Below are 21,897 nucleotides of genomic sequence, written 5' to 3' on the forward strand. Positions count from 1 at the left end.
CGAGCTACAGCAGCTGTGTAGTGGGTCTAACTTGACTCACTACTTTAGCTTACACGTTGCGCTACGTGTACGAGGAAGCGTAAGTACTTAGTAATTATTTGAGTTAATTATATTTGAATACACAAATATAAGTTAAGTAAGAAAGGATTCCAAGTGACTTAGATTAGGTAAAATGAGAACTGTATTGTTTGTAAATTGATCTTCCTCTAAAATCTGCTAAAAACTGTTTATCATCTATGAAAGGGTTGGCAGCGGCTGGCTGTCAGAGCCCCGCTAATATGCATGTCTCTGATTGGTAGAAAGATGCTGCTTTCTACCAATAGGATCTTTGGGTATGTGTGGACCACTCATTGTGGTGGTCCACTTCAATGTATCCATTGGTGTGTCTTACACCAAGGCGAGGAAGTATCTAAAACTTTTAACAGATAACCTATCTGTTAAATTCACAAGTGGCTTGCAGCCACTTGTACGTGTAACCCCGTTACACCATCCCCCCCTTAAGGTTAGACGCGTGGGGTCTCCGCACGTCAATCTTCGGAATTGACCACTCGTCAATTCTCCGCGTTTGGAGAAGAAATCCGCGCTCATTCAACGATGAGCGCGCCTCAGAAGAAGTCCGCAAAGTCGATGGGGAGTCATCTCTCCATCGACGACTACTTTGAACGCCAGAAGGCGAAGTACGGTGACGTCGTCGACTTCGACGACGACGATGAAGATATGGAGGGCGAGGAGGACTCGCCCTCAAAGCGTAAAGACTCAGTGTCGAGCGAATCGCTCGACCCTCACGCCAAGAACGTTCGCCCGCGTGAAGGGGACGAATCGGACGCTTCGAGTTCGAAGCGTTCGCGTACTGAGAGCGATACCCCACTCGCTTCCGCTGGGGCTCTCAGTTCTCCGTGCGCCGCTGCTGCAGCGCGTGATGTCAAATTGCAAGGCTCTCCGCGTGATCCGTGGATGCCGTCCGCGTCCGAGATCGCGGACCGGTATGGGAACTCGGTACCTCCGAATGAGGTGCCGCTGTACGTATGCAGCGCCATCAAAGATGACGCTGTGGCTGCCGAGCTGCACTTTGATGCGGAAACGCTTAAAAGGCGCGATTACTACATCGGACTCTTTCATGAGCTCCGATGGTTTCAAAGCAAGAAGACCTCTTCTCGCAGCAAAGTGCCCGAATGGCAGGCACTTTGTCAAAGCTGGAACGCCATTGTTGAGAACTTCAACAAGAAGCCGAGTGCTTACCGTGATCGGATTAAACAAGCGCGTGATCGCTTCGAGGCGTACTCGAAGCGTGGAAAGCCGGAGCAACTTCATGTTGCTGCTGAGGAGGCAAATGTGCCGTGCGCTGTGCCCGAGGGCTTTCAGTGCACGAAGTGCTTTCCAGGCGCGGTCCGCTTGAGCGACCGCGACCTGAACGGGTACACGTCGTTCCGTGTGCCCGAGAGTCTCAAAGAGCTCCGTGCTAAGTTCTTAGCACGTGAGGGTTCGGGCGCTAGCGATGATCGCAGCGCTCGTGTTACTTCCGCTGTACCAGCGCGTACTGCTCTTCGTACGCCCTCACCATTTCCGGAACGTCCTCCAGCAAGACGTTCCGCGGTTCCCATGTATCTTGATGGGGAGGAAATCCTCTCCAACGAATACGAAAACGAGCCCCTTGAGGGTTCGTTTTCGGGATACTATGGTCAACAACCCGCTCAACAATCCAGCGGGTTGAGCCGCGGGCGTCACGGATCGGCGGTGGCGGGGGTGGGAACACGCCCCGGGTATGATCAGCCCGGGCTGATCGGTATGCGCCTCTCCACGACCGGGTGACCGTCGTGGAGCGTCTGCAGGGCGCTGAGTTCGCCGCCCTGAAGCAGGAGCTGGCGAACCAGAAGGCCCAAGTCGCGGCGGTCTCGCAGACCACCTCGAATATCCAGGTCGAGTTGGGGACCCAGATGAAAGGGTTGCTCCAGCGCGTCCGCGCGCTGGAGGAGAGGCTGCTCGTCGCCGAGGCCAAGGCTTCCGCTTCTGCCTCGGCTCCTGCCGAGGCTTCGGGTCAGCCGAGCTAGATGGCTCGTGCTGCAGGTATGGCTTCAGCCGTCCGACGTAAAAGGTCGGATGGAGGCGCATGCTAGACGGTATGTCTAGCGTGTATGCGTTGCCGTGGCGTGCCAACACAGTGAACGGTCCGATGAAGCGCGGAGCAAGCTTGCTTGCTCCAAAGTCCGAAACTGCATGTTTAGGCAGGTTTTGAGTAGCTAACAAAACCAATGAACTAACTTTGAATTCATTTGTGTTGCCTCTGCCCGCATTGTCTGCGTTCAGCTTCTGTTGATCAACAGAAGCTGCTATTGTGTCTTGGACAAACCGAATTACGGCTTGTCTTTTGGTGATGAAACTGATTGCATCCGAGCTGAAGTCATTCAGCTCGCTCTCCGCTAGAGGCCCGGCCTCTGCGTGGTTCTTTGCGGTGTCTGCGCCCTGCGCAGACCCGTGGTCGTTGGCCGTGTTGTTGGGGGAGTCTGCGCCCTGCGCAGACTCATGTGGTTTGTCCATTGTTGCAGCTGACACTGTGCAAGTGTCAGCGGTTTTCTGCGGCTGCTGTATTGCAGTCGTAGATCCTCCCCCACTTAAAGTGGGAGCCATCACTCCGAGTAAACTCGGTAGGCGTGGATGCCGCATGGCATTCACGTAGAACGGTGTATGCCCGGTCGAGGCATGCACTGAGTTGTTGATGGCAAACTCTGCCATCGACAAACACTCGCTCCAGTATTGGAACGAGTGAGCGTAGCTCTTCAAAATGTCGACGAGCACGCGATTCACGCGCTCGGTTTGGCCATCCGTCTGCGGATGATCCGCAGTCGACATTGAGAGTTGGCTCCCAAGACGTGTAAACACTTCTTGCCACAGGTGCGCTGTGAAGTGCGGGTCTCTGTCCGACACGATGTCGGTCGGCATGCCATGGTGTTTGAACACCATGTCGACGAACAGACGGGCCGTCTGCTTCGCGGTCACTTCTGCCGGCACCGCAGCAAGATGTACCATCTTGCTGAAGCGGTCGACGAAGACCACAACACCGGTATTCCCTCCGCTGTCCGGGGGAAGACCAAAGATGAAGTCCAAACACATGGACTCCATCCGACGGAGTCGGTAGTGATTGCAAAGGAGCCTGCGCGAATGGCGCAGGCATTACGCGTTGGCATACCTCGCAAGCACGGATGTACTTGCGCACCCACTTATACTGGTGGTGCCAGTAGAAGTCGCGCGTGAGAAGGACGTATGTCTTCTCACGTCCGAGATGTCCCGCAGTCGGGGCATCATGATATTCATACATGATCCTGCGACTGCATTATAAAGCAGTAATCCGTCGTGCACTCGAAAGCGGTGTGCACGCGCACGAAGGTGCTTGGGCAGCTTCTGACGAGACTTGTCAGAAGGTGCTGTGCCATAGGCCAGCAAGAGCTTCGCGTCCGCGTCGTGCGCGAACGCGGCCTTCACATCGTCTAGCAGAGACGATGTGGGTTAGCTCGATCGCATGGCGTCAATGGCATTGACGTCAGCAGCTTCTGCGTAGTCCGGCCGACGTGATAAAGCGTCGGCCACTAAATTCAATATTCAATCTTCCGGGTTTGTATTCGACCCGGAAGTTATACTCCGCAAAGAATGAGAGCCATCTCGCCATTCTTTGTGATATGTATGGTGACTTCACTGCGGTGCGCAGTGATGCATGGTCGGTGTAGACCACAAACGGTCTACTTCCAAGCAAATACACTCGGAACTTTGTGAGTGCGTATTTCATGGCAAGGCGTTCCATGTCATGTACCGGATAGTAGCGCTCAGCTGGCTTCAGCTGACGCGATTGGTAGTAGACGACACGATCACGGCCCTCGTGATCGTGCTGCATCAACGCGCATCCGATCGCGAAGTCGGATGCGTCACATACGACGTGGAATGGCTCCGTCGAGCACGGACTACGCGGCGAGAACGCTAGCCTCGCCGGATCAGATGTCGGTGGCAACGAGGAGAAGTTCATACTCTGTGATTACATCCTCTTTTGGCATTTTACTGGCCAGTGCTGAATAATTTGCCTCGTCATAGCATGGCCGTAGGCTTATCGCCAACACACAGAACACAGGTCAAATCGAGAAGGACACTTTTAATCGAGTACTCATTCTCGGATTATCACCAACTATGTCATTAACACTATGAACTACACTTTACCAGTGGACTGAGGAATCGTTATTTTAGTCAGTCAGTGAAAACGAAACCCCACTTGTGAATTTTGCACTATACGAAGGAAATTTTTACTAGGCGAGAATCGTAGGGATGCCATGTCATGACTAGGCAAGTCGTTCAGCAAGGGGTATAGAAAAATAAGAAGAAACAGATCCTCTCCTCGTTGCCACCGGCGATTGACCCGGCAAGGCCTGAATTCTCGCCGCGTAGTCCGCGCTCGATGGGAAAGTAGCAGCGACGCTGGAACCCGTGACAGCGATTGAAAACGCGATCGCACCGGCAAGTAGGAACTTCTTTATATTGCTGGAGTGAGTCGAACAAGGCAAACGTCGAAATGACAGCGCATGTCGACGGAACTACCGAGTGTAGAATACTTGGGTTCACTGAGGTCGTTATTCAATTGCAAGATGATCGCGGGTAGATGAACGTTCAACCTGTATTCTCTGAAATTTATTTCAGAGCGGGGTGTGCGAGTTTACCAAGTCAAATACCCTTTAAAATAGCATATGGGTTGTACATAAATTACCGTTTGGTTTTCCTGTTGGATATAATAACCTGCACAAAACTATAAATTACTTGGATGTTACCTGTGTCGTCCACCTCTGCTAAGTGCGAAATTTATTAGCCAATAAGCTCGTATCCTTGAAATCTATTAGCATTGCTAATTATAATAATGCGATTTGCTAAATTAGCAAATCAATCGCATTAATTAGATGTTGCACGAACGTTAACCCATGCGATGTCGCTCCAAGCGAGCTGATCGCGCATCGAACAAGGGCTTAACTGCAGAGGTGCTTTTGCTCGTCGAATGGCGTGGAGCTGAGGATGGAGGTGACGGGTGATCCTGTCGTGGCTGCGGGTGCTAAGTGACCCACCCTCTCACTAAAATAAAATAATTATTTTTCCGAGATCTGGTCTTGTTCCCCCAGACACCGTCCAGCTGCGGACTTCATTAAATGAAAGTAACAATAGTATATGTTTGTCTGAGTTGTTTCTTCCACTTCATTACTGCCCCAAACGGATATAGAACAGTAGTCGGAGCTAAAACAGAACAGCATTGAAATACTAAATGGAAAATTCGCCTTCATTTTTTTACCAGTCACAACGCCGCGTAGGCTACGAGAAATAAACACATTGAGGCAGGACGTAGCTTGGTTTCATCTGCTTCTTCAAATTTAGGCCACGAAATTTCAGAGCTTCTCTTCGTGCGGCGCACGATTTTGTTTTGGTAGACGACTTACCAGCTAAACCACGAGTACTGGATGCCCGAAAAGTTGCACCTCGAACACGGCAGCACTGCCACTTGTTTTTGCTGTTGTTGTTATCTGGATTTTATCAAGAATATATAGGCGAATGCCACTCAGGTGCCATTATAGGTTTATCACATACCCTGTTGAGTATCATTGAAGATCTGTCCGTGTTTAAATACCTGTTATTTTGAATGGCCTCTTTGTCTTACAAATTTATGATGCTATGTTGACCCAACAAGTTGAAATTGAAATAAATACCTACTCTTTTGCGTAGCCTCTAAGAAACGATAATACCTGTGCCAAATGATTTATGTCTACGATGTTACTCAATGGACATCTGTAATTTTTATTTTCTTCTCGAGGAACATGCAGTTGGAGAATGTTGAAGTTAGGTTTGTCACAGTCACTCTTTTTCTTTTATAAAGCTTCCTACACAGATCTTCTTTTCTAGCGTCTTCTCTACGCTCAAGCTCCTACATTCGTACATATCAATGACATACTGTTCTCCTCTGTCCTAATTCCTCTGTGAGATCTATTACTCCAACAGAGAACACGTGGCATTCGGCGGCCACGGGAAGCGACACTTTTACCGTTGAGGCTATGGATGTTTTGTTTGGTGAACTTGGGAGTCAACGTAGGTAAACCAAGGTGCGCAACATGAGGTTCAATCTGGGAGTGTCAGACAAACTATAGCTGTAGCTCTGTAAATGGATATTATATTACTTCTTGAAGTATATTATATTATATTATATTATATTATATTACATTCCACTAAAACGGAAAAAAAATAAAGTACAACCGTAGGCGCAGGTCCTCGATAATGTGAACTAAAGCATTATCCGTGGAAAATGAAATGAAACATAAGAGAATGCATCAAGTAAAAACGAGTGAATTGAACGGTAGTTTTCCACGCGAAGTGAGTGCAGTGTTGAAGCAAGGCGGAATGAGCAAGCGGACGAAGCTGGGGAAAAGATGTTTTGAAGCAGAATGAAGACATTACGACCAAGACCTCAAATTGAAGACCCAACATCTAGTTGTGCAGAAAATGGGTAGGTGGGCTGGCCAATGCCGATCCTGGACCAGGAATCTTGGCCCCCCCTTCCTGTCGTGGTTCATTTGGAGTTACGTCGACGCGGGAATCAAGCCCTCACGACCGCGCCGCCGTACAAATGCTGTAGGCGTTTCACCAGCGTTGCGTCCAGCACCACGCCTGCCATATCGGCGTTGTTGTAGGAATTCAATCCACCCACCATCCCTGATAGGGGTTGCCACTCGGCACCTTGCCTCTCAAGCAAGGCAAGGCATCTTCATGCCTTTGACTTTAACCAAATGAACCACATTGACCCCTAATCTGATTGAATGCTGCAAATATACTTTGACTGCATTTTGGATGCACGAAACTTTAGTGACTTGAGGTCTATCTCTCAAGATTCAAGGGTTGCCAATATTTCTCGATCAATACATGGAAAGGCTTCGAAAGTGCAACGATTTGGGTATAGAATAAAAATTACTTGACGAATAACCCGGACAATTTTGGTTCATCGTACGGTCCGCGCGAGCCAGCACGTCCGTATCAGATCGAAACCTCCACCATTACCAGTATCGTGACCCACGATCAATTCAGTAGCACCACCTAATTGAACGCAAGGTTCCCACCGTTCTGTCGACGTACCTCGTCATATCGATATTTGCCGCGCCCGACTCACTACAGATGCCGAAGTTCCTTCTCACGTGCGCGATCGTGTTTTCAGCTGGACTTGCTGTCACAGATTCCGTTGTTGGTGCTGCTCTCTCCGTCGAGCACGGACTACGCGGCGAGAACGCTAGCCTCGCTGGATCAGATGTCGGTGACAAGGAGGAGAAGTTTCCTGATCACAGGATGTGTGATTACGTCCTCTTTTGCAGATGGATCTACCGATGCTGGGCATTTTGTTGGTCGCTAGATAGCCTAAAAGACTGAATAATGAAAGATCAACCTCACCTTAACATGAAAACAATCTACCGATCGTTGGTTCCTTGCTTGCTGGCTTTGGTATAATCGTTACTTCACCATCAAATAGGGAGGGAAACGTGATTAGTTTTAGACAATCCGGCAAACTAAATCCGAGTTGCGCGAAAGTAGGAATGTCTCGATTTACGTTAACGCTAATCGCACAGCGGACGAGAATCATTGGGGGGGGGGGGGGGGGGCATGCCATGGCGCGGCAAGTCGTTCAGCACTGGAAGGGCCAAAACAGGACGTAACAGATCTTCTCCTCGCCGGCGAGGCTAGCACTATCACCGCGTAGTCCACGCTCGATGAGGGTAGCACTGGAAGCAGCGACGCTGGAACCCGTGACAGCGATTGAAAGCGCGATCACGCAGGCGAGCAGGAACTTCGTCATCTTGGAGAAGTGAGTGAGTCGAACAAAGCAAATGTCGAAGTGACGAGGTATGATGTTGGTGCATCGGCAGAAAGCATCTCGTCCATTGAGGTCGGTATTCAGCTTCGGAGTTGTTGGGTGGCGGTGAGCAATGAATCTGGCGAAGAAGGAGGTTCGGCTGCCATATACAGGTAGTTTTATCGAGTTGCAGTGGATAAACAATCCTGATATCTCGATCGAACAATCTATCGACGCTTTTTCGGGTGTTGCCGTACAAACTAGATGACATAACCTTCAGTTCATTCTGTACTATTTGTTTGATGTACTTAGTGAAACAGTTCGTTTACAAGAATTGTAAAGTTTAGCGCCTCGGCTGCATTCCTTGAACTATCTGGTCATGTCAACACAAATGGACTGATGTCGTTAGGTCGTTCCAGTGAAACGCTAAATGTTATCACAAAGCCTGAACTTCTCCTCGTTGCCACCGAGGCAAGACTTGCACGCTTGACAGGGAGAACAGCACCAATGCTAGAGTCCGTGGTAGCATGTGTGATCGCGTATGCACAACTTTGAAGCGAAACCATGTCGAACGCGGTCACTTCGACGACAGAATTATTACCAAACGGAGAAAGCTGGCGTGCATTGAGGTCGTTATTCAGCTACTGAATTGTTTGGGTGACGCTGCTAGCGAAGACGGTTTGACCTGTGTTTCGGCAGTTTACCGGCTAAAACCACGGGTAGCACGCGTACGGGATACCCAAAAAGTGGCACGTTCTCTTCTCGGACTCAATGCCACTTGAGCTCGAGTCGACATCAGCACGCAGGCTACGCTGGACTTCCGGTGTGGCGAGTTCCATCGCGATGGGGCCCGCACAAACAACCTGGAGGGCGTACACAACGAGAGCGAGAGCGCTTGCGAGCAGCAGCTTGGCCATCTTGAGGTGAGATTCTTGAACGAAGTGTGCAGTTGGTGGAGTTTTCACAAATGCTTTCGCAGACAGCAGGATGTCCATTCCATTCTGCCTGATGCGCTACAAGCTGTAGCCTACAACTCAATCCAACAACGTACAACGAGAGCAACGCACATTCTAAGGCCAGACCCAAGAAACCAGGACGATCGAGCAAGAGAAAACCTCCAAGAAATCCACAAGTTCCTCCCGTGCCAGCTACAAAGGCAAGTCTATGATCCAATCATGACGAAAAAAGGAAATGCGAACGCCATCTAGCAGCAGAGGTCCAACACATCGCGACCACTAAGGTTTGTCCATTTCGTCATTTCGCGTCTGCCCTCCGAAATACAACCGGGCTCCTTACCAACCAAGTCTTTCGTAAATCCACGGCGTATCCCGAAATCCCAGCAGCACCCTGCTTCAGCATGCGTCCGAGAAAGAGGAGACGCACATAGTTGCAGTAAAAGCTTTGCACAGCTCTGCGATGCACAGCCTAGCGGCTGCGGCTGCGGCTACGAGGCCCCGACTGAGGGGGCTGGGGAGACCTGTTAAAACAAACAAAACACAAATCAATCCATACACCGGTCATCGAAGGCCACGCCCACACCTTTTCGCCACAAGAGTTCGTACCAGCTGCGGTCATTCCGAGGACCACGACGCGATCCGTGGCGGGACGACGACATCTCCGGGCGACTGTAGCGACGGTACTCCTGCGGGGGCTTGTCCATCCCTCGGCCCGAGTACTCGCGCGGCGGACGCGACTCGTAGTAGCCAGACTGCTGCGAACGCCGCTCGGGCGGCTGGAACTCATTCACCTCATCCGGCCGGCCGTACGGGCGCTCGCCGCCGTACTCGCGCGAGCGCTCGCGCATGCCGGAGGCCTCCTCGCCTCTCCGCATGCTGCTGCTGCTACTGTGGCGGCGATAGCGCGGCGGCGAGCCGCTTCGTCCGCGCTCCTCCGGGTCCTCGCGACTGTGTCGCGACGAGTGGTGGCGGCTCGAGCGGTGGTGGTGGTGGCGCCGGTGGCCGCCGTCCTCGAACTCGTCCTCGTACTTGCTGGGCACGGGGCCCCTCCGTCCAGACTGCGAGTCGAACGAGTCGTAGCGCGCGCGCCCGCCGCGCTCCTCGTCGTCGTATCCGTTGCCGTCGAAGCTGCCGCGGTTCGCGCGCTTCGGTCCGTCGCCCTTGTTCCTGCCACCCAAAGCCCCATCACAGCAGTTAGTCAACGCCGAGCGAGGTCTGTCTGTCTGCCTGCCTGCCTGCTGCGTCCACGTACTTGCGGAAGTTGTAGTCGGTGCGCAGGTGCTGGCCCGCCACAATGATCGTGGCGCTGTGGGCCTTCTGCGCCGAGGCCACGTCCGAGTAGTCCACGAAGGCGGACATGGGCGCGTCGGGCCGCGCCTGGGGCAGCACCTTGACGTTCTTCACCTCGCCGAACTGCGCGAAGGCCTGGTCCAGCTCGCTCATCTTGATGTGCGGCGGGATGTTGGCCACGAACAGGTTGGGCGACGCGCTCGCGGGGAAGCGCGGGCTGTGCAGCAGCGGCGGCTGCGGCGCGCCCGGGGGCGGCGCGGGCTGCAGGGGCGGCGGCGGGCCGTCGTAGCGGCGCTGCGTGCCGTGCGACACGGCGAAGGCCACACGCAGGCGGCGGCCACCCAGCTCCTTGTCGTTCATCTCCTGCACCGCCAGCTCCGCGTCCTCCAGCTGCTCGTAGTGCACGAACGCGTAGCCCTTCTTGACGGCGCACTGCTCGATGGGGCCGAACTGGCAGAGGGAGGGCGTTAGACGGAGGGGAAACAGAGCGAGAGACAGTAGAGGGGGCTGCAGGCGGGTAGGTACCTTGCCGAACTCGGCCTCGACGTCGCGCTGTGTGAGCTCGTAGAAGAGGTTGCCCACGTAGAGCTTGGTGGACGCCATCGGGCCCTCCTCCATGGTGGCTACCTGCCTGATGTAACTAATGAGCCAAACGCGTGAATGGATCTGGACTTTGCTTTTCGGCGAATCGGTGGTCGCCGCGGCTTTTCATTCGCTGAAACGCGTTTTGGCCAATGGTGGACGCGGCGAAAGTGTAGCCATTGCGCACGAAACGACGCGACTGCTAGCCTATCTTATCCTTAAATTTTGAGATCATGAGTGGAACATCTTGTTGGTCTTGGCCATCCATGTCTTGCAGCAGCGGCGCAGGTGCGAACTGCTTGCCGTACTGGTCCGCGTAGTGCTGCATCATCTCCGTGAACTTGGTGCTGCCTACCTTGTCCACGTAGCGGATCGGGCCGCCGATGAAAGGCGGGAAGCCGATGCCGAACACGGCTCCGATGTCGCCCTCCGTCGGCGACGCGATGATGTCGTCCTGCACGCAGAGGACGGCCTCGTTCACGAAGCGCGAGATGAGGCGGTTCACGGTGTTGTCGTCGCTGAGCTTGAGGTCCGTCTTCTGGAACTTCTTGACAAGGTTCATGGCGTCGGCGTTGATGGTCTTTTTGCCCTTCTTTCCCTTGGGAGGCTGCACGAAGAAACCCTTGCCAGACTTCTTGCCCAGGAATCCCTGTCCGATCATCTCCTCGAACAGCTTGGCGTCACCGCCCTCCATTCGCACGCCCAACGCCTTCGACAGCGTCTGGTTCACATGGTAGGCCACGTCCAGACCCACCTCGTCGGCCAGCGTGATGGGACCCACAGGCAGACCCCACTTCGTCATGAGCTTATCCAGCTTCTCCGGTTCCACGCCGTCGCCCACTAGCGCCAGCGTCTCGGCGATGTAGGGCCCGAGGCAACGGTTCACGTAGAAGCCGGGGACATCCTTCACCACGATGGCTGTCTTGCCTTGGCGAAGTCCCAGGTCCACGGCCTTCGCCGCGGTGACGTCGCTCGTGCCAGCGTGGCGAATGATCTCCAGCAGCGGCATGCTCGGCACAGGCGAGAAGTAGTGCATGCCGATGACATTCTCCGGACGCTTGCACGCCGACGCGATATCCGCAATGGGCAGGGCCGAGGTGTTCGTAGCGATCACGCAGTCCTTCGACACGTAGTTCTCCAGGTTGGACAGCACCTTGTGCTTGAGTGCTAGGTCCTCGAAGACGGCCTCGATGGCGAGGCCCGCCTTCTTGATGTGCGTCTTCCACACTTCGTCTTCGTCAGACAGAGGCACCACGTTGGCCATGACGGCGTCGCGGTCGTAGATCGTCATGCGTTTGCGCTTCACCTTCTGCTCCAAGTTGTTGCGCACGTAGTCTTCTCCTTTGGCAGCGGCGGCGGCATCGCGATCCTTCAGCAGCACGCGCACGCCCTTGGCGGCCGACACCTGCGCGATACCCGCTCCCATCAGACCCGCGCCAACCACAGCCATGGTCTCCACCGGCTTGGCGGGTTTGCCGTAGCGGTTCTTCTTGAGGGCGGTTTGTCCGAAGAAGATGCTCATGAGCGCCTTGGCCTCGCTGGTCATGCCGAGCTTGGCGAAGTTGGCCGCCTCCACCTCGAGACCCTTGGCCAGTCCCTGCTCCACGCCTGCCTGTGCAGACTCCAAGATCAACTTTGGAGCGGGGTAGTGTCCTCCAGTCTTCTTCTCCACCATATCCCCAGCCTTGTTGAACACAATCTGGCGCAGCGGGGTGTCCTCCAAGATGCGATTGACGAGTCCCTTGCCCTTCTTCTTGGGCTTCATACTACCGGCAGCCAATTGCTGCGCCGCCGAGATAGCAGCACTCTCCAGAGCGAACGGGTCAGCCACTTGGTTCACGAGTCCCATCTTCAGTGTTTTGTCCATGCCGATAGTTTTGTCGGTGAGCATCATATCAAGCGCAGGTTGAATACCCATCACTCCTGGTAGGGGCGGGGTGCCTCCTGCATGACTTCGGGCAGCGCTAGTTGAGTCTTTTTGCTTTGTGATGCTATACGATAGTGGCAGGCGAGAGCTACTTCGAGACCAGCCCCCATGCAAGAGCCATCGACCGCCGCCACGAACGGTTTCTTGGAGCTGGCTAGCTGGCTCATGAAGCTCTGACCAGCTACGTACATGGTGCGCATCTCCTCCTCCGTCTGGCATGCCTGCAGCTCGGCGATGTCGGCGCCGGCGATGAACACGCCCGGCTTGGCCGAGATGAGCACCACCGACTTGATGTTGGGGTCGCTCTCCACCGTGTCCAGCGTGGCCGTCACCTCCGCCGTCATCTTGGACGAGATGGTGTTCACCTTGGCCGCCTTGTCGTCCAGCCGCACGATGGCCACGCCGTTGGAGCGCGTCTCCACTGCGAGGCAAGCACCGAAACCCGCGGCTGTGCTGGACAGCGCGCGCATGGACGCCAGACGCGTCGAGGGTACTGCGAGGCGCATGATGGAGACCATGGCAAGGATGAAGACTACCGTAGCACAAAGGATTCCGACGAGATGCAGACGTGATGTCAGCTTGACCAATAGGAGAGCAGGAATATGACCACTTCAACACAACAATGTTAATTTGACGAGAATGGTACATGTAGATAGTGTCGCAATCGTGGGAGGGGAAACCCTCCCAACGATTGCCCGATGAGCATGTTTGGGTGGAGAATACCCGGACGAACCAACTGTGGTAGCAACATTCGCCTAGCCAGGAGTTTGTGCTTATTCTAATCTAACAGTTGTAGATTCATACGGGAGTACATATATCGAGTCTGGATTGTCGCTCAGAATAACAGTGGCTGTATCGAAAAGTCGCCAGGGGTAAAACGAATTCGTGTGCGCACAAACGCACAAGAAACGCAAAAGTTTTCATACAAAAAGGAAGTCAGACGCGAACGAATTCAAGAGAATTTAACCATTTTTAAACCAAGTCGTGATCTCGAGCCACTCGTGGATCGGGGTTGACCGGCCTTGACCGTGCCTGAGCTCCTCCACCTCCGCTTCCCGTTGTTGTCTTGCCTGCCGGTCCGCAAGGCTCCCGATCATGATGCCCCGCCCGCCTGATGGCGAGCCCTGTTCGCGGCGGCCATCTCAAAAGATGCGCGGCCATTCAAAGTTCACAAGTGCTGGGGCCAATGCACTACCCAAACACTTAACTCACTACGCGCAACTTTGTTTATTGACGGAAGTATGCAAAACACTTTCTCCTGGATCCAGGAGAATTTGTGCTGCCTTCTTCTGTCCGTCTGTTTGACAAACTCGCGCCGCGCCAGTTTCTTCGGTGCAATCAATTGCACAACGCTTCAAATAATTTATTCATTACAGTTTTATTTCATATTAATGTAGAATTAAGTTTAAATATTTTAGGAATTATTTGGTGAAATTATTTTATCAAAATAATCTCAACAAAGTTTAAAATACTTTATTATTAAAATAATTTCAACAAAATAATGACAAATTATTTTGTAGGATCGTGCACCGATCGTACACCGATTGCGTACTTGTCGTCGTTTCACTGTTTCATTCGCTGAAATATATTTTGGCGAATCGCAGCGCGCACTAGTGTAGCCATCTTGGATCTTGCGCACGAAACGACGCGACCGTCAAAAGCGCACAACCGGCGTCGTAGTGAGCAGCAAGGCGCAGCGCGGCGAGCATGAGCGACGATGCGCTGGAGTTCACGGCGGAGGAGAGCGACTGGGTGTTCGACTACGTGCTGAACCTGTTCCGCTCGCCGGCCTGGGAACTGCCGGTCATGTGCTTCATCGACGACAACTGCGCCAGCTTCGATACGGGCGAGGAGAACAAATTCATCTATACGGAGCTGCACATGCAGTTCCGCGAGCTGGTGGAGAACGTGCTGGGCTCGCACTTGGCCGAGATGGGGCTCACGGCCGCGGACTTCGCGTCCATCTGCGAGAAGCAGCGAGACAGCGAGCGAGCGGCCGGGGTGTCCGTGGCCGACGGCGTGAGCGCCGACGTAGTGAACCAGATCCTGGCAATGGACGACTTCCTGAGCTTCAAGAAGCTGATGGTGAAGCGCAACTTGGAGCTGGAACTCGAGGCTATCAAGGAGCTGCGAGAGGAGGTGGCGGAGGACGAGCACGACCTGGAGGCGCAGTTCATGGAGCTCAGCGTGCTGTACAAGCAGGAGGAGATGGAGCAGGCGGAACTCGAGGCGGCTCTCGCTATGTCGATGAGTGTACAGACCGAACAGCTACGCCTCGCATCGGTGGCGGCCAAGGTTGCGGAGGACAAGTACGCAAGCGCTGCGTCGGATGCGCGGCAGCTATCACCTGCAGAAGTGCAGCAGCAGATTCGCGAGAGCAAGAAGAAGGCCGAGGAGATCTGCAAGAAAAATAAGGAGTCACTCGAAGAGAATCGCAGCAAACAGCGCGAGTGGCAGCAGGCGGCGGAGATCTCGGAGGAAGAGCTGAAGCGCCGTGAAGAGTACCTCCGGAAGCAGCGCGACCGCATCATTGAAAAGAAGAAACGCGAGCGTGAGGCACAGTTGAAGGAATACCATCAGGAGCAGAAGGCTACAGCTCCTGAGCCACCAGCACAGCTTGTTGAGAAACTTCAAAGCAGCACCTCGGAGGAGGCCAAGAAGGCGGAGGAGGAAGAGCGCCGGAATGCGTTGCGCATCGCGTTAGCTCGCCGGATGAAACAGGATCTACTTGAGTCGGCTAACGCAGCAGCCTCTGAGCCCAGTCGCTCGGGAAGTTTCAAGATTCATCAGGTATGGTCAACACCTAAGTCATCAAAGGAGCTTGGTGTATTCTGGTTTGGTTGACTGTTTATCTTACTTCTGGAGGTGGTTGAACTCGACGAGAAGCTGCAACGCGTGGAGGATCTACGTCGCCAGAGTCAGGAACGCGAGCACAAGGTCCACGCAAAGCTGGTACGCAATTTTACTTGCATGCTTGTGGCTTATCCAATGATAACCCCTGTTTCACCCGCAACAGAAAGCTGGTGTCTCCTCTTAAACGAAACGCACATCAATATCGCAAGCACCATGACGATGATGCAGGCGCCAAACACTAATGAAATGTGCATGTCATTCTGCATTCAACGCATTTGTTTCTGCTCTGCTTTCGAGACTATTATAAGCGCCTGCCGGCACAACACGGCGCCAAATGTTGTAGAAACAAACTCTTCAGCCTATATAATCCATGTCAATCTTAAGTCGAGTGGAACTTCTTGTTGGTCTTGGCCATGTCTTGCAGCAGCGGCGCAGGTGCGAACTGCTCGCCGTACTGGTCCGCGTAGTGCTGCATCATCTCCGTGAACTTGGTGCTGCCTACCTTGTCCACGTAGCGGAACGGGCCGCCGATGAAAGGCGGGAAGCCGATGCCGAACACGGCTCCGATGTCGCCCTCCGTCGGCGACGCGATGATGTCGTCCTGCACGCAGAGGACGGCCTCGTTCACGAAGCGCGAGATGAGGCGGTTCACGGTGTTGTCGTCGCTGAGCTTGAGGTCCGTCTTCTGGAACTTCTTGACAAGGTTCATGGCGTCGGCGTTGATGGTCTTTTTGCCCTTCTTTCCCTTGGGAGGCTGCACGAAGAAACCCTTGCCAGACTTCTTGCCCAGGAATCCCTGTCCGATCATCTCCTCGAACAGCTTGGCGTCACCGCCCTCCATTCGCACGCCCAACGCCTTCGACAGCGTCTGGTTCACATGGTAGGCCACGTCCAGACCCACCTCGTCGGCCAGCGTGATGGGACCCACAGGCAGACCCCACTTCGTCATGAGCTTATCCAGCTTCTCCGGTTCCACGCCGTCGCCCACTAGCGCCAGCGTCTCGGCGATGTAGGGCCCGAGGCAACGGTTCACGTAGAAGCCGGGGACATCCTTCACCACGATGGCTGTCTTGCCTTGGCGAAGTCCCAGGTCCACGGCCTTCGCCGCGGTGACGTCGCTCGTGCCAGCGTGGCGAATGATCTCCAGCAGCGGCATGCTCGGCACAGGCGAGAAGTAGTGCATGCCGATGACATTCTCCGGACGCTTGCACGCCGACGCGATATCCGCAATGGGCAGGGCCGAGGTGTTCGTAGCGATCACGCAGTCCTTCGACACGTAGTTCTCCAGGTTGGACAGCACCTTGTGCTTGAGTGCTAGGTCCTCGAAGACGGCCTCGATGGCGAGGCCCGCCTTCTTGATGTGCGTCTTCCACACTTCGTCTTCGTCAGACAGAGGCACCACGTTGGCCATGACGGCGTCGCGGTCGTAGATCGTCATGCGTTTGCGCTTCACCTTCTGCTCCAAGTTGTTGCGCACGTAGTCTTCTCCTTTGGCAGCGGCGGCGGCATCGCGATCCTTCAGCAGCACGCGCACGCCCTTGGCGGCCGACACCTGCGCGATACCCGCTCCCATCAGACCCGCGCCAACCACAGCCATGGTCTCCACCGGCTTGGCGGGTTTGCCGTAGCGGTTCTTCTTGAGGGCGGTTTGTCCGAAGAAGATGCTCATGAGCGCCTTGGCCTCGCTGGTCATGCCGAGCTTGGCGAAGTTGGCCGCCTCCACCTCGAGACCCTTGGCCAGTCCCTGCTCCACGCCTGCCTGTGCAGACTCCAAGATCAACTTTGGAGCGGGGTAGTGTCCTCCAGTCTTCTTCTCCACCATATCCCCAGCCTTGTTGAACACAATCTGGCGCAGCGGGGTGTCCTCCAAGATGCGATTGACGAGTCCCTTGCCCTTCTTCTTGGGCTTTAGACTCCCGGCAGCCAATTGCTGCGCCGCCGAGATAGCAGCACTCTCCAGAGCGAACGGGTCGGCCACTTGGTTCACGAGCCCCATCTTCAGCGCCTTGTCCGGCTTGATGTTCTTGCCGGTGAGCATCATGTCCAGTGCCGCCTGGATGCCCACGAGCTTGGGCAGACGCTGGGTGCCTCCGGCCCCTGGCAGCAGCCCCAGCATCACCTCTGGCAGGGCCAGCTGCGTCTTCTTGCTCTGCGAGGCCACGCGGTAGTGGCAGGCGAGCGCCACCTCGAGGCCGCCGCCCATGCAGGAGCCATCGATGGCCGCCACGAAAGGCTTCTTGGAGCCGGCCAGGCGGTTCATGAAGCTCTGGCCGGCGCTGGACATGGCGCGCATCTCCTCCTCCGTCTGGCATGCCTGCAGCTCGGCGATGTCGGCGCCGGCGATGAACACGCCCGGCTTGGCCGAGATGAGCACCACCGACTTGATGTTGGGGTCGCTCTCCACCGTGTCCAGCATGGCCGTCATCTCCGCCGTCATCTTGGACGAGATGGTGTTCACCTTGGCCGCCTTGTCGTCCAGCCGCACGATGGCCACGCCGTTGGCGCGCGTCTCCATCGTCAGGTACGCACCCGAGGCGCTGGACAGCGCGCGCGTGACCGCCAGGCGCGTCGAGAGCGCGGCGCGGCGCAGGGTCGAGGCCGTCTGCAGCACCATCGGGCAGGAAGAGTTGAGAGACTTGCGCTCCAGCCGAAGGATTCCAAAGTGAAAGATCCGCCGCCACTTACGCCCTTTTGGCCGGATCTGACGGGATTCCGACGTGAAAGCGGAATTTCGACCAATCAGAGCGCGCGGATAAGACCACTTCAACGTGGGCCGCGGCGACGACGAGCGCCATTATGTACTCTGCAGTTTGACGTCGACGGCTCAAGTTGCACTTTACTTTATTCCTCTTGTTTACTCGGTCTTGGGCTTCTGCAGCGAGCTGAACAGCGGCTGCTGGTACATGACCGGGATGGCGTTCTCTTCGGGCGCGGCGCCTTCCTCGCTAGAGGACTCGTCGCCGCTGGCCAGACATGTGGTGGCGCCGCCCAACGCCTCCAGAAACTGCCGCAGCTCCGAGAAGTACTTGTCGCCCCCGCGCAGCCACGAGTCGTTGTGCGTCCCGCCTGGCACCGGGAACCACACTGTGCGCTGGCTGGACGTGGCGAGGGCGCGCAGCTGCTGCATGTGCGAGTGAGGCACCAGCTCGTCGTGCAAGCCCGCGATGAAGAGGATCGGCTGCTTCAGCCTTTGGATAGTCTTCTCACTGTCCCAGTGCATCCGCAGCACCAGTGGCTTCACGTACGTCAGGAACGGCATGAGCACGTCCACGATGGCAGAAATGCTGAGGAATGTGTTCTCCAGAATCACAGCCGCCACCTGACCAACAACAGCCAACCATCTTTTTAGTGATACAACCTCACTTTAAACACCGCCTTTAGCCACGCACTTTGGAAGGCTCTATGTCGGCGAGGTAGACCGACACTGCCCCACCCAGCGAGCGACCAAACACCACGAGCTTCGACGTGTCGATGTCCGTCCGAGCATACATGGCGTCCAAAGCAGCCTGCATCACATGGCACCGGAGCGCCCCTTAGCAACGACATAACCTTCTTATAGACTCACCTCACCACCACGCACCTCAGCATCCAGCTTGAGCCCTTCCTCGGTCGGGTCCCCTTCGCTGTGGCCGAAGCCTCGGTAGTCCACCAGCAACACGTTCACCCCCACCTTCCGGAACAGCTGCACCGCGTTCGGGAGGCGGTAACCGATGTCTGCACCACACCAGCACACAACCACGAGTCAATACCAAGCAGCGATACGCTGCTGGAGCTGGCGACAGACTCACTCCCGGCGTTGCCGTGGAAGAAGATGAGCGTCGGTCGGATGCTGTGGTCCTTCTGCTTCATGAGCCAGGCGTTGATGCTCACGCCGTCCTTGCAGCGGATCATCAGGTCCTCATAGTCGATGCCGAACTCCCCGGGGTGTCGGTATCCTGTCGGTTGGTTGGGTAGAGCGGCAAAGCGTTAGGCGTTGGTGTTGGCTCGAGAGCGGGGGGGGGGGGGGGATTGGCGGCTGCGCACCAGGAGGGTTGTCCTTGGTGAACTTGGAGGCGCCTGGGATCGTCGGGAAGTACAGCAGTCGCTCCTGGAACATGTACAGCAGGAAGAGCGCGCCCACGCACAGCGTGCCGCCCGTGTAGGCCGCGCCCAGCAGCCACGACGTGAAGCTCGAGCTCTCGGTCATCACGTCGGGCTCTGTGTCGGGATTGACTTGCCTCCAGTATGGCGGGAATCAGCTGTGTGAGGGACATAAATGTAGCCATCTAAACCAGACACAAGCAACACGAACGAGGTTTTGGTGCATGGAGTTTATTTCTTTCGGAGGTGGACGACGAGATTTTGGACGGTATAAATCGGTGCAAAGGAACAATGGGGACCGTGAATGCAACACCTCGGATGCCCAGCCTCCATCGACGACTGGCGCTCTAGAGGATTGAGCACTTCCAAGTTCGCTTGTTGCCCTTGGGGTTCTGCTGGTTGGTGATCACACATCGAATGGCCTCGTCGAACACCGACTTGAGGCCCTTCTGTGTCAACGCGGAGCACTCCATGTATTTGTACGCGCCCAGCTCGGTCTTGAGTGTCTCGCCCTGACGAAAACACCACCACCCAGCACAGCAACCCGTTAGTCACTTGTAATTCACACCTGCACCCCCTCCTTTCAGTTGTAGACGTACCTGCTCCTTGGTGATCGGAGCGAGCTTCTTCTCCCGCAGCTTCTCCAGCGTATCCTCGTCGTCACGCAGGTCCGACTTGGTGCCCACCAGGATAAACGGCACCCCGGGGGCGTGGTGGCGGATCTCGGGCAGCCACTTGAGCTTGACGTTCTCAAAAGAGGCGCGACTGCGCAACAAGTCAATGCGGTGCAATGGGTCAGCTCCACGACAGCAACAGCACCAACCAAGCAAGCCGCCTCACCTAACGACGGAGAAGCAGATGAGGAACACGTCCGTCTGCGGGTAGCTGAGCGGACGCAGCCGGTCGTAGTCTTCCTGGCCCGCCGTATCCCAGAGCCCCAGGTTGATCGGCCGGTTGTCCACCATGACGTTGGCGCTGTAGTTGTCGAAGACCGTCGGGATGTACTCGCCTGGGAATGTGTTGGTCGTGTACGAGATGAGCACGCACGTCTTGCCTACGGCGCCGTCGCTAGCACATGATAGTCCACGTCCAGAGCCATCAGTGACCGACAAGATACCTACTTCAGCGGCTCCTAGTCTCCAGCACACTCACCCGACGACGACACACTTCATGTTCTGCATGTTGGACATACTGCCGCTGGTTCTGCTGCGGAGCTGGCTGTCTGCGAGACGGACGCCCAGGAGTGTTGTGAAGGGGCTGCGAGTGCCGCCATTGCAGCCGTTAGCCGTTGTGGGCGTTCCAGCTTCAATTCAGCGCTAAAAATAGAAGGCGAAAATACAGCCGCATACTGAAACCAAGTCACTACGTTAGGACGATCACGGGGGAGTATGGTCACTAGCAACTGGAGTCAGTTTGGTTTCGGTGGACGGCGCACGCACGCGGTGGCCCCATTGCTCTGCGAGCGAGAAGAACAAGAAAGAGAGAGGAGGTGTCGAGGAGAGCGCACACTTGCCGTGCTTCCAGCCAATCTACTCGCTACTCGCTGCCATCATCTAGCGCACTTCATTAAACTTGATCTCTGCACAGTGTGTGCAGTGCACACATTGCAAGCACATATCAACCCCAAGTCAGCGATCGATGCCATGTACCCATTGCAGCGACCATCGCATCAGGAGGACGCACCCAGCGAACCCGTGTACTGCTCGAGCTGGTCCACCATGTCCTCTAGCTCCGTGAGCTCCTCGTCGATAGCGTCGATGACTTTCATCTTCTCCTCCATTGCAGTTGCTAGCAGAGCGGAGAAGTCACACAGCAGCATCCGTCAGACAACTTGCCCATATCGAATGTATCAACGACAGCAACGCCCCAACCAAGCACAGTACCTCTCGCCTCCAGGACCTTGGACAGCTTGCCGATGCTCTTGGCCTCGCGCTTCATGCCCTTGTACTTGGAGTTGATGTTGTTCACGACCGTTTCCATCAGCTGCATCGACTCCAGCGAGCCTGCACCAGGGGAGCAGCAGCAGCAACAACAACAGTATGAGCTTCAGAGAGATGCTACGACGGTCACACCTGCCTAACAATGTGCAGTCATTTGCGTCCGACTTACCGTCGAGCTGAGCGCCCACATACGCAGTCACGTTCTCGCACACGCGCTGTGTGAGCTGCCGCAGCTCGTCCACCTCCGCCTTCTCCATGCTCGCCCGCCGACCTTATCGCAACTCTGACCTGCCTTGTGGCATGAATGACACGCAAAGGGTTCTCACAAGTCACAGATCTGCGACGTGTGAGACTGAGTTTTCCAGTTGTTGAAGCAAAGGGTGTTGAAGCAAAGGGTGTTCATAACTTACTTCTTCTTTCACT

At 55.2% G+C, this 21,897-nt stretch overlaps 7 protein-coding genes across 7 annotated transcripts; 1 reads left to right on the forward strand and 6 right to left on the reverse strand.

Moving 5' to 3' along the window:
• Nucleotides 1-9,271: 9,271 nt before the first annotated feature.
• Nucleotides 9,272-10,710, reverse strand: IUM83_06760 (arginine serine-rich-splicing factor rsp40-like; the record flags this gene model as incomplete). Its single annotated transcript, XM_067930991.1, has 4 exons — nucleotides 9,272-9,323; nucleotides 9,409-9,969; nucleotides 10,055-10,542; nucleotides 10,618-10,710. The coding sequence occupies 4 exons, from the start codon at nucleotides 10,708-10,710 to the stop codon at nucleotides 9,272-9,274; spliced, it is 1,194 nt and encodes a 397-aa protein (XP_067787097.1).
• Nucleotides 10,711-10,876: 166 nt separating this feature from the next.
• Nucleotides 10,877-12,220, reverse strand: IUM83_06761 (fatty acid oxidation complex, alpha subunit, mitochondrial; the record flags this gene model as incomplete). The annotated part of the gene is made up of 1 exon (XM_067930992.1): nucleotides 10,877-12,220. One exon carries the CDS (start codon nucleotides 12,218-12,220, stop codon nucleotides 10,877-10,879), a length of 1,344 nt encoding a protein of 447 aa, XP_067787199.1.
• A 2,088-nt stretch (nucleotides 12,221-14,308) lies between these two features.
• On the forward strand, nucleotides 14,309-15,445 carry IUM83_06762 (uncharacterized protein; the record flags this gene model as incomplete). Its single annotated transcript, XM_067930993.1, has 1 exon — nucleotides 14,309-15,445. One exon carries the CDS (start codon nucleotides 14,309-14,311, stop codon nucleotides 15,443-15,445), a length of 1,137 nt encoding a protein of 378 aa, XP_067787200.1.
• A 388-nt stretch (nucleotides 15,446-15,833) lies between these two features.
• IUM83_06763 (fatty acid oxidation complex, alpha subunit, mitochondrial) lies at nucleotides 15,834-18,068 on the reverse strand (the record flags this gene model as incomplete). Its single annotated transcript, XM_067930994.1, has 1 exon — nucleotides 15,834-18,068. The coding sequence occupies one exon, from the start codon at nucleotides 18,066-18,068 to the stop codon at nucleotides 15,834-15,836; it is 2,235 nt and encodes a 744-aa protein (XP_067787098.1).
• Nucleotides 18,069-18,308: 240 nt separating this feature from the next.
• Nucleotides 18,309-19,640, reverse strand: IUM83_06764 (putative serine protease family S09X; the record flags this gene model as incomplete). The annotated part of the gene is made up of 5 exons (XM_067930995.1): nucleotides 18,309-18,773; nucleotides 18,844-18,960; nucleotides 19,035-19,168; nucleotides 19,243-19,389; nucleotides 19,478-19,640. The coding sequence occupies 5 exons, from the start codon at nucleotides 19,638-19,640 to the stop codon at nucleotides 18,309-18,311; spliced, it is 1,026 nt and encodes a 341-aa protein (XP_067787189.1).
• A 241-nt stretch (nucleotides 19,641-19,881) lies between these two features.
• On the reverse strand, nucleotides 19,882-20,724 carry IUM83_06765 (Ras-related protein Rac1; the record flags this gene model as incomplete). The annotated part of the gene is made up of 4 exons (XM_067930996.1): nucleotides 19,882-20,046; nucleotides 20,134-20,299; nucleotides 20,375-20,602; nucleotides 20,687-20,724. 4 exons carry the CDS (start codon nucleotides 20,722-20,724, stop codon nucleotides 19,882-19,884), a joined length of 597 nt encoding a protein of 198 aa, XP_067787201.1.
• A 363-nt stretch (nucleotides 20,725-21,087) lies between these two features.
• IUM83_06766 (uncharacterized protein) lies at nucleotides 21,088-21,731 on the reverse strand (the record flags this gene model as incomplete). The annotated part of the gene is made up of 4 exons (XM_067930997.1): nucleotides 21,088-21,113; nucleotides 21,218-21,322; nucleotides 21,418-21,537; nucleotides 21,644-21,731. The coding sequence occupies 4 exons, from the start codon at nucleotides 21,729-21,731 to the stop codon at nucleotides 21,088-21,090; spliced, it is 339 nt and encodes a 112-aa protein (XP_067787100.1).
• Nucleotides 21,732-21,897: the final 166 nt, after the last annotated feature.

The sequence above is a fragment of the Phytophthora cinnamomi genome (assembly GCF_018691715.1).
Source record: "Phytophthora cinnamomi strain GKB4 chromosome Unknown Contig62, whole genome shotgun sequence".
NCBI classification, from domain to species: domain Eukaryota; phylum Oomycota; class Peronosporomycetes; order Peronosporales; family Peronosporaceae; genus Phytophthora; species Phytophthora cinnamomi.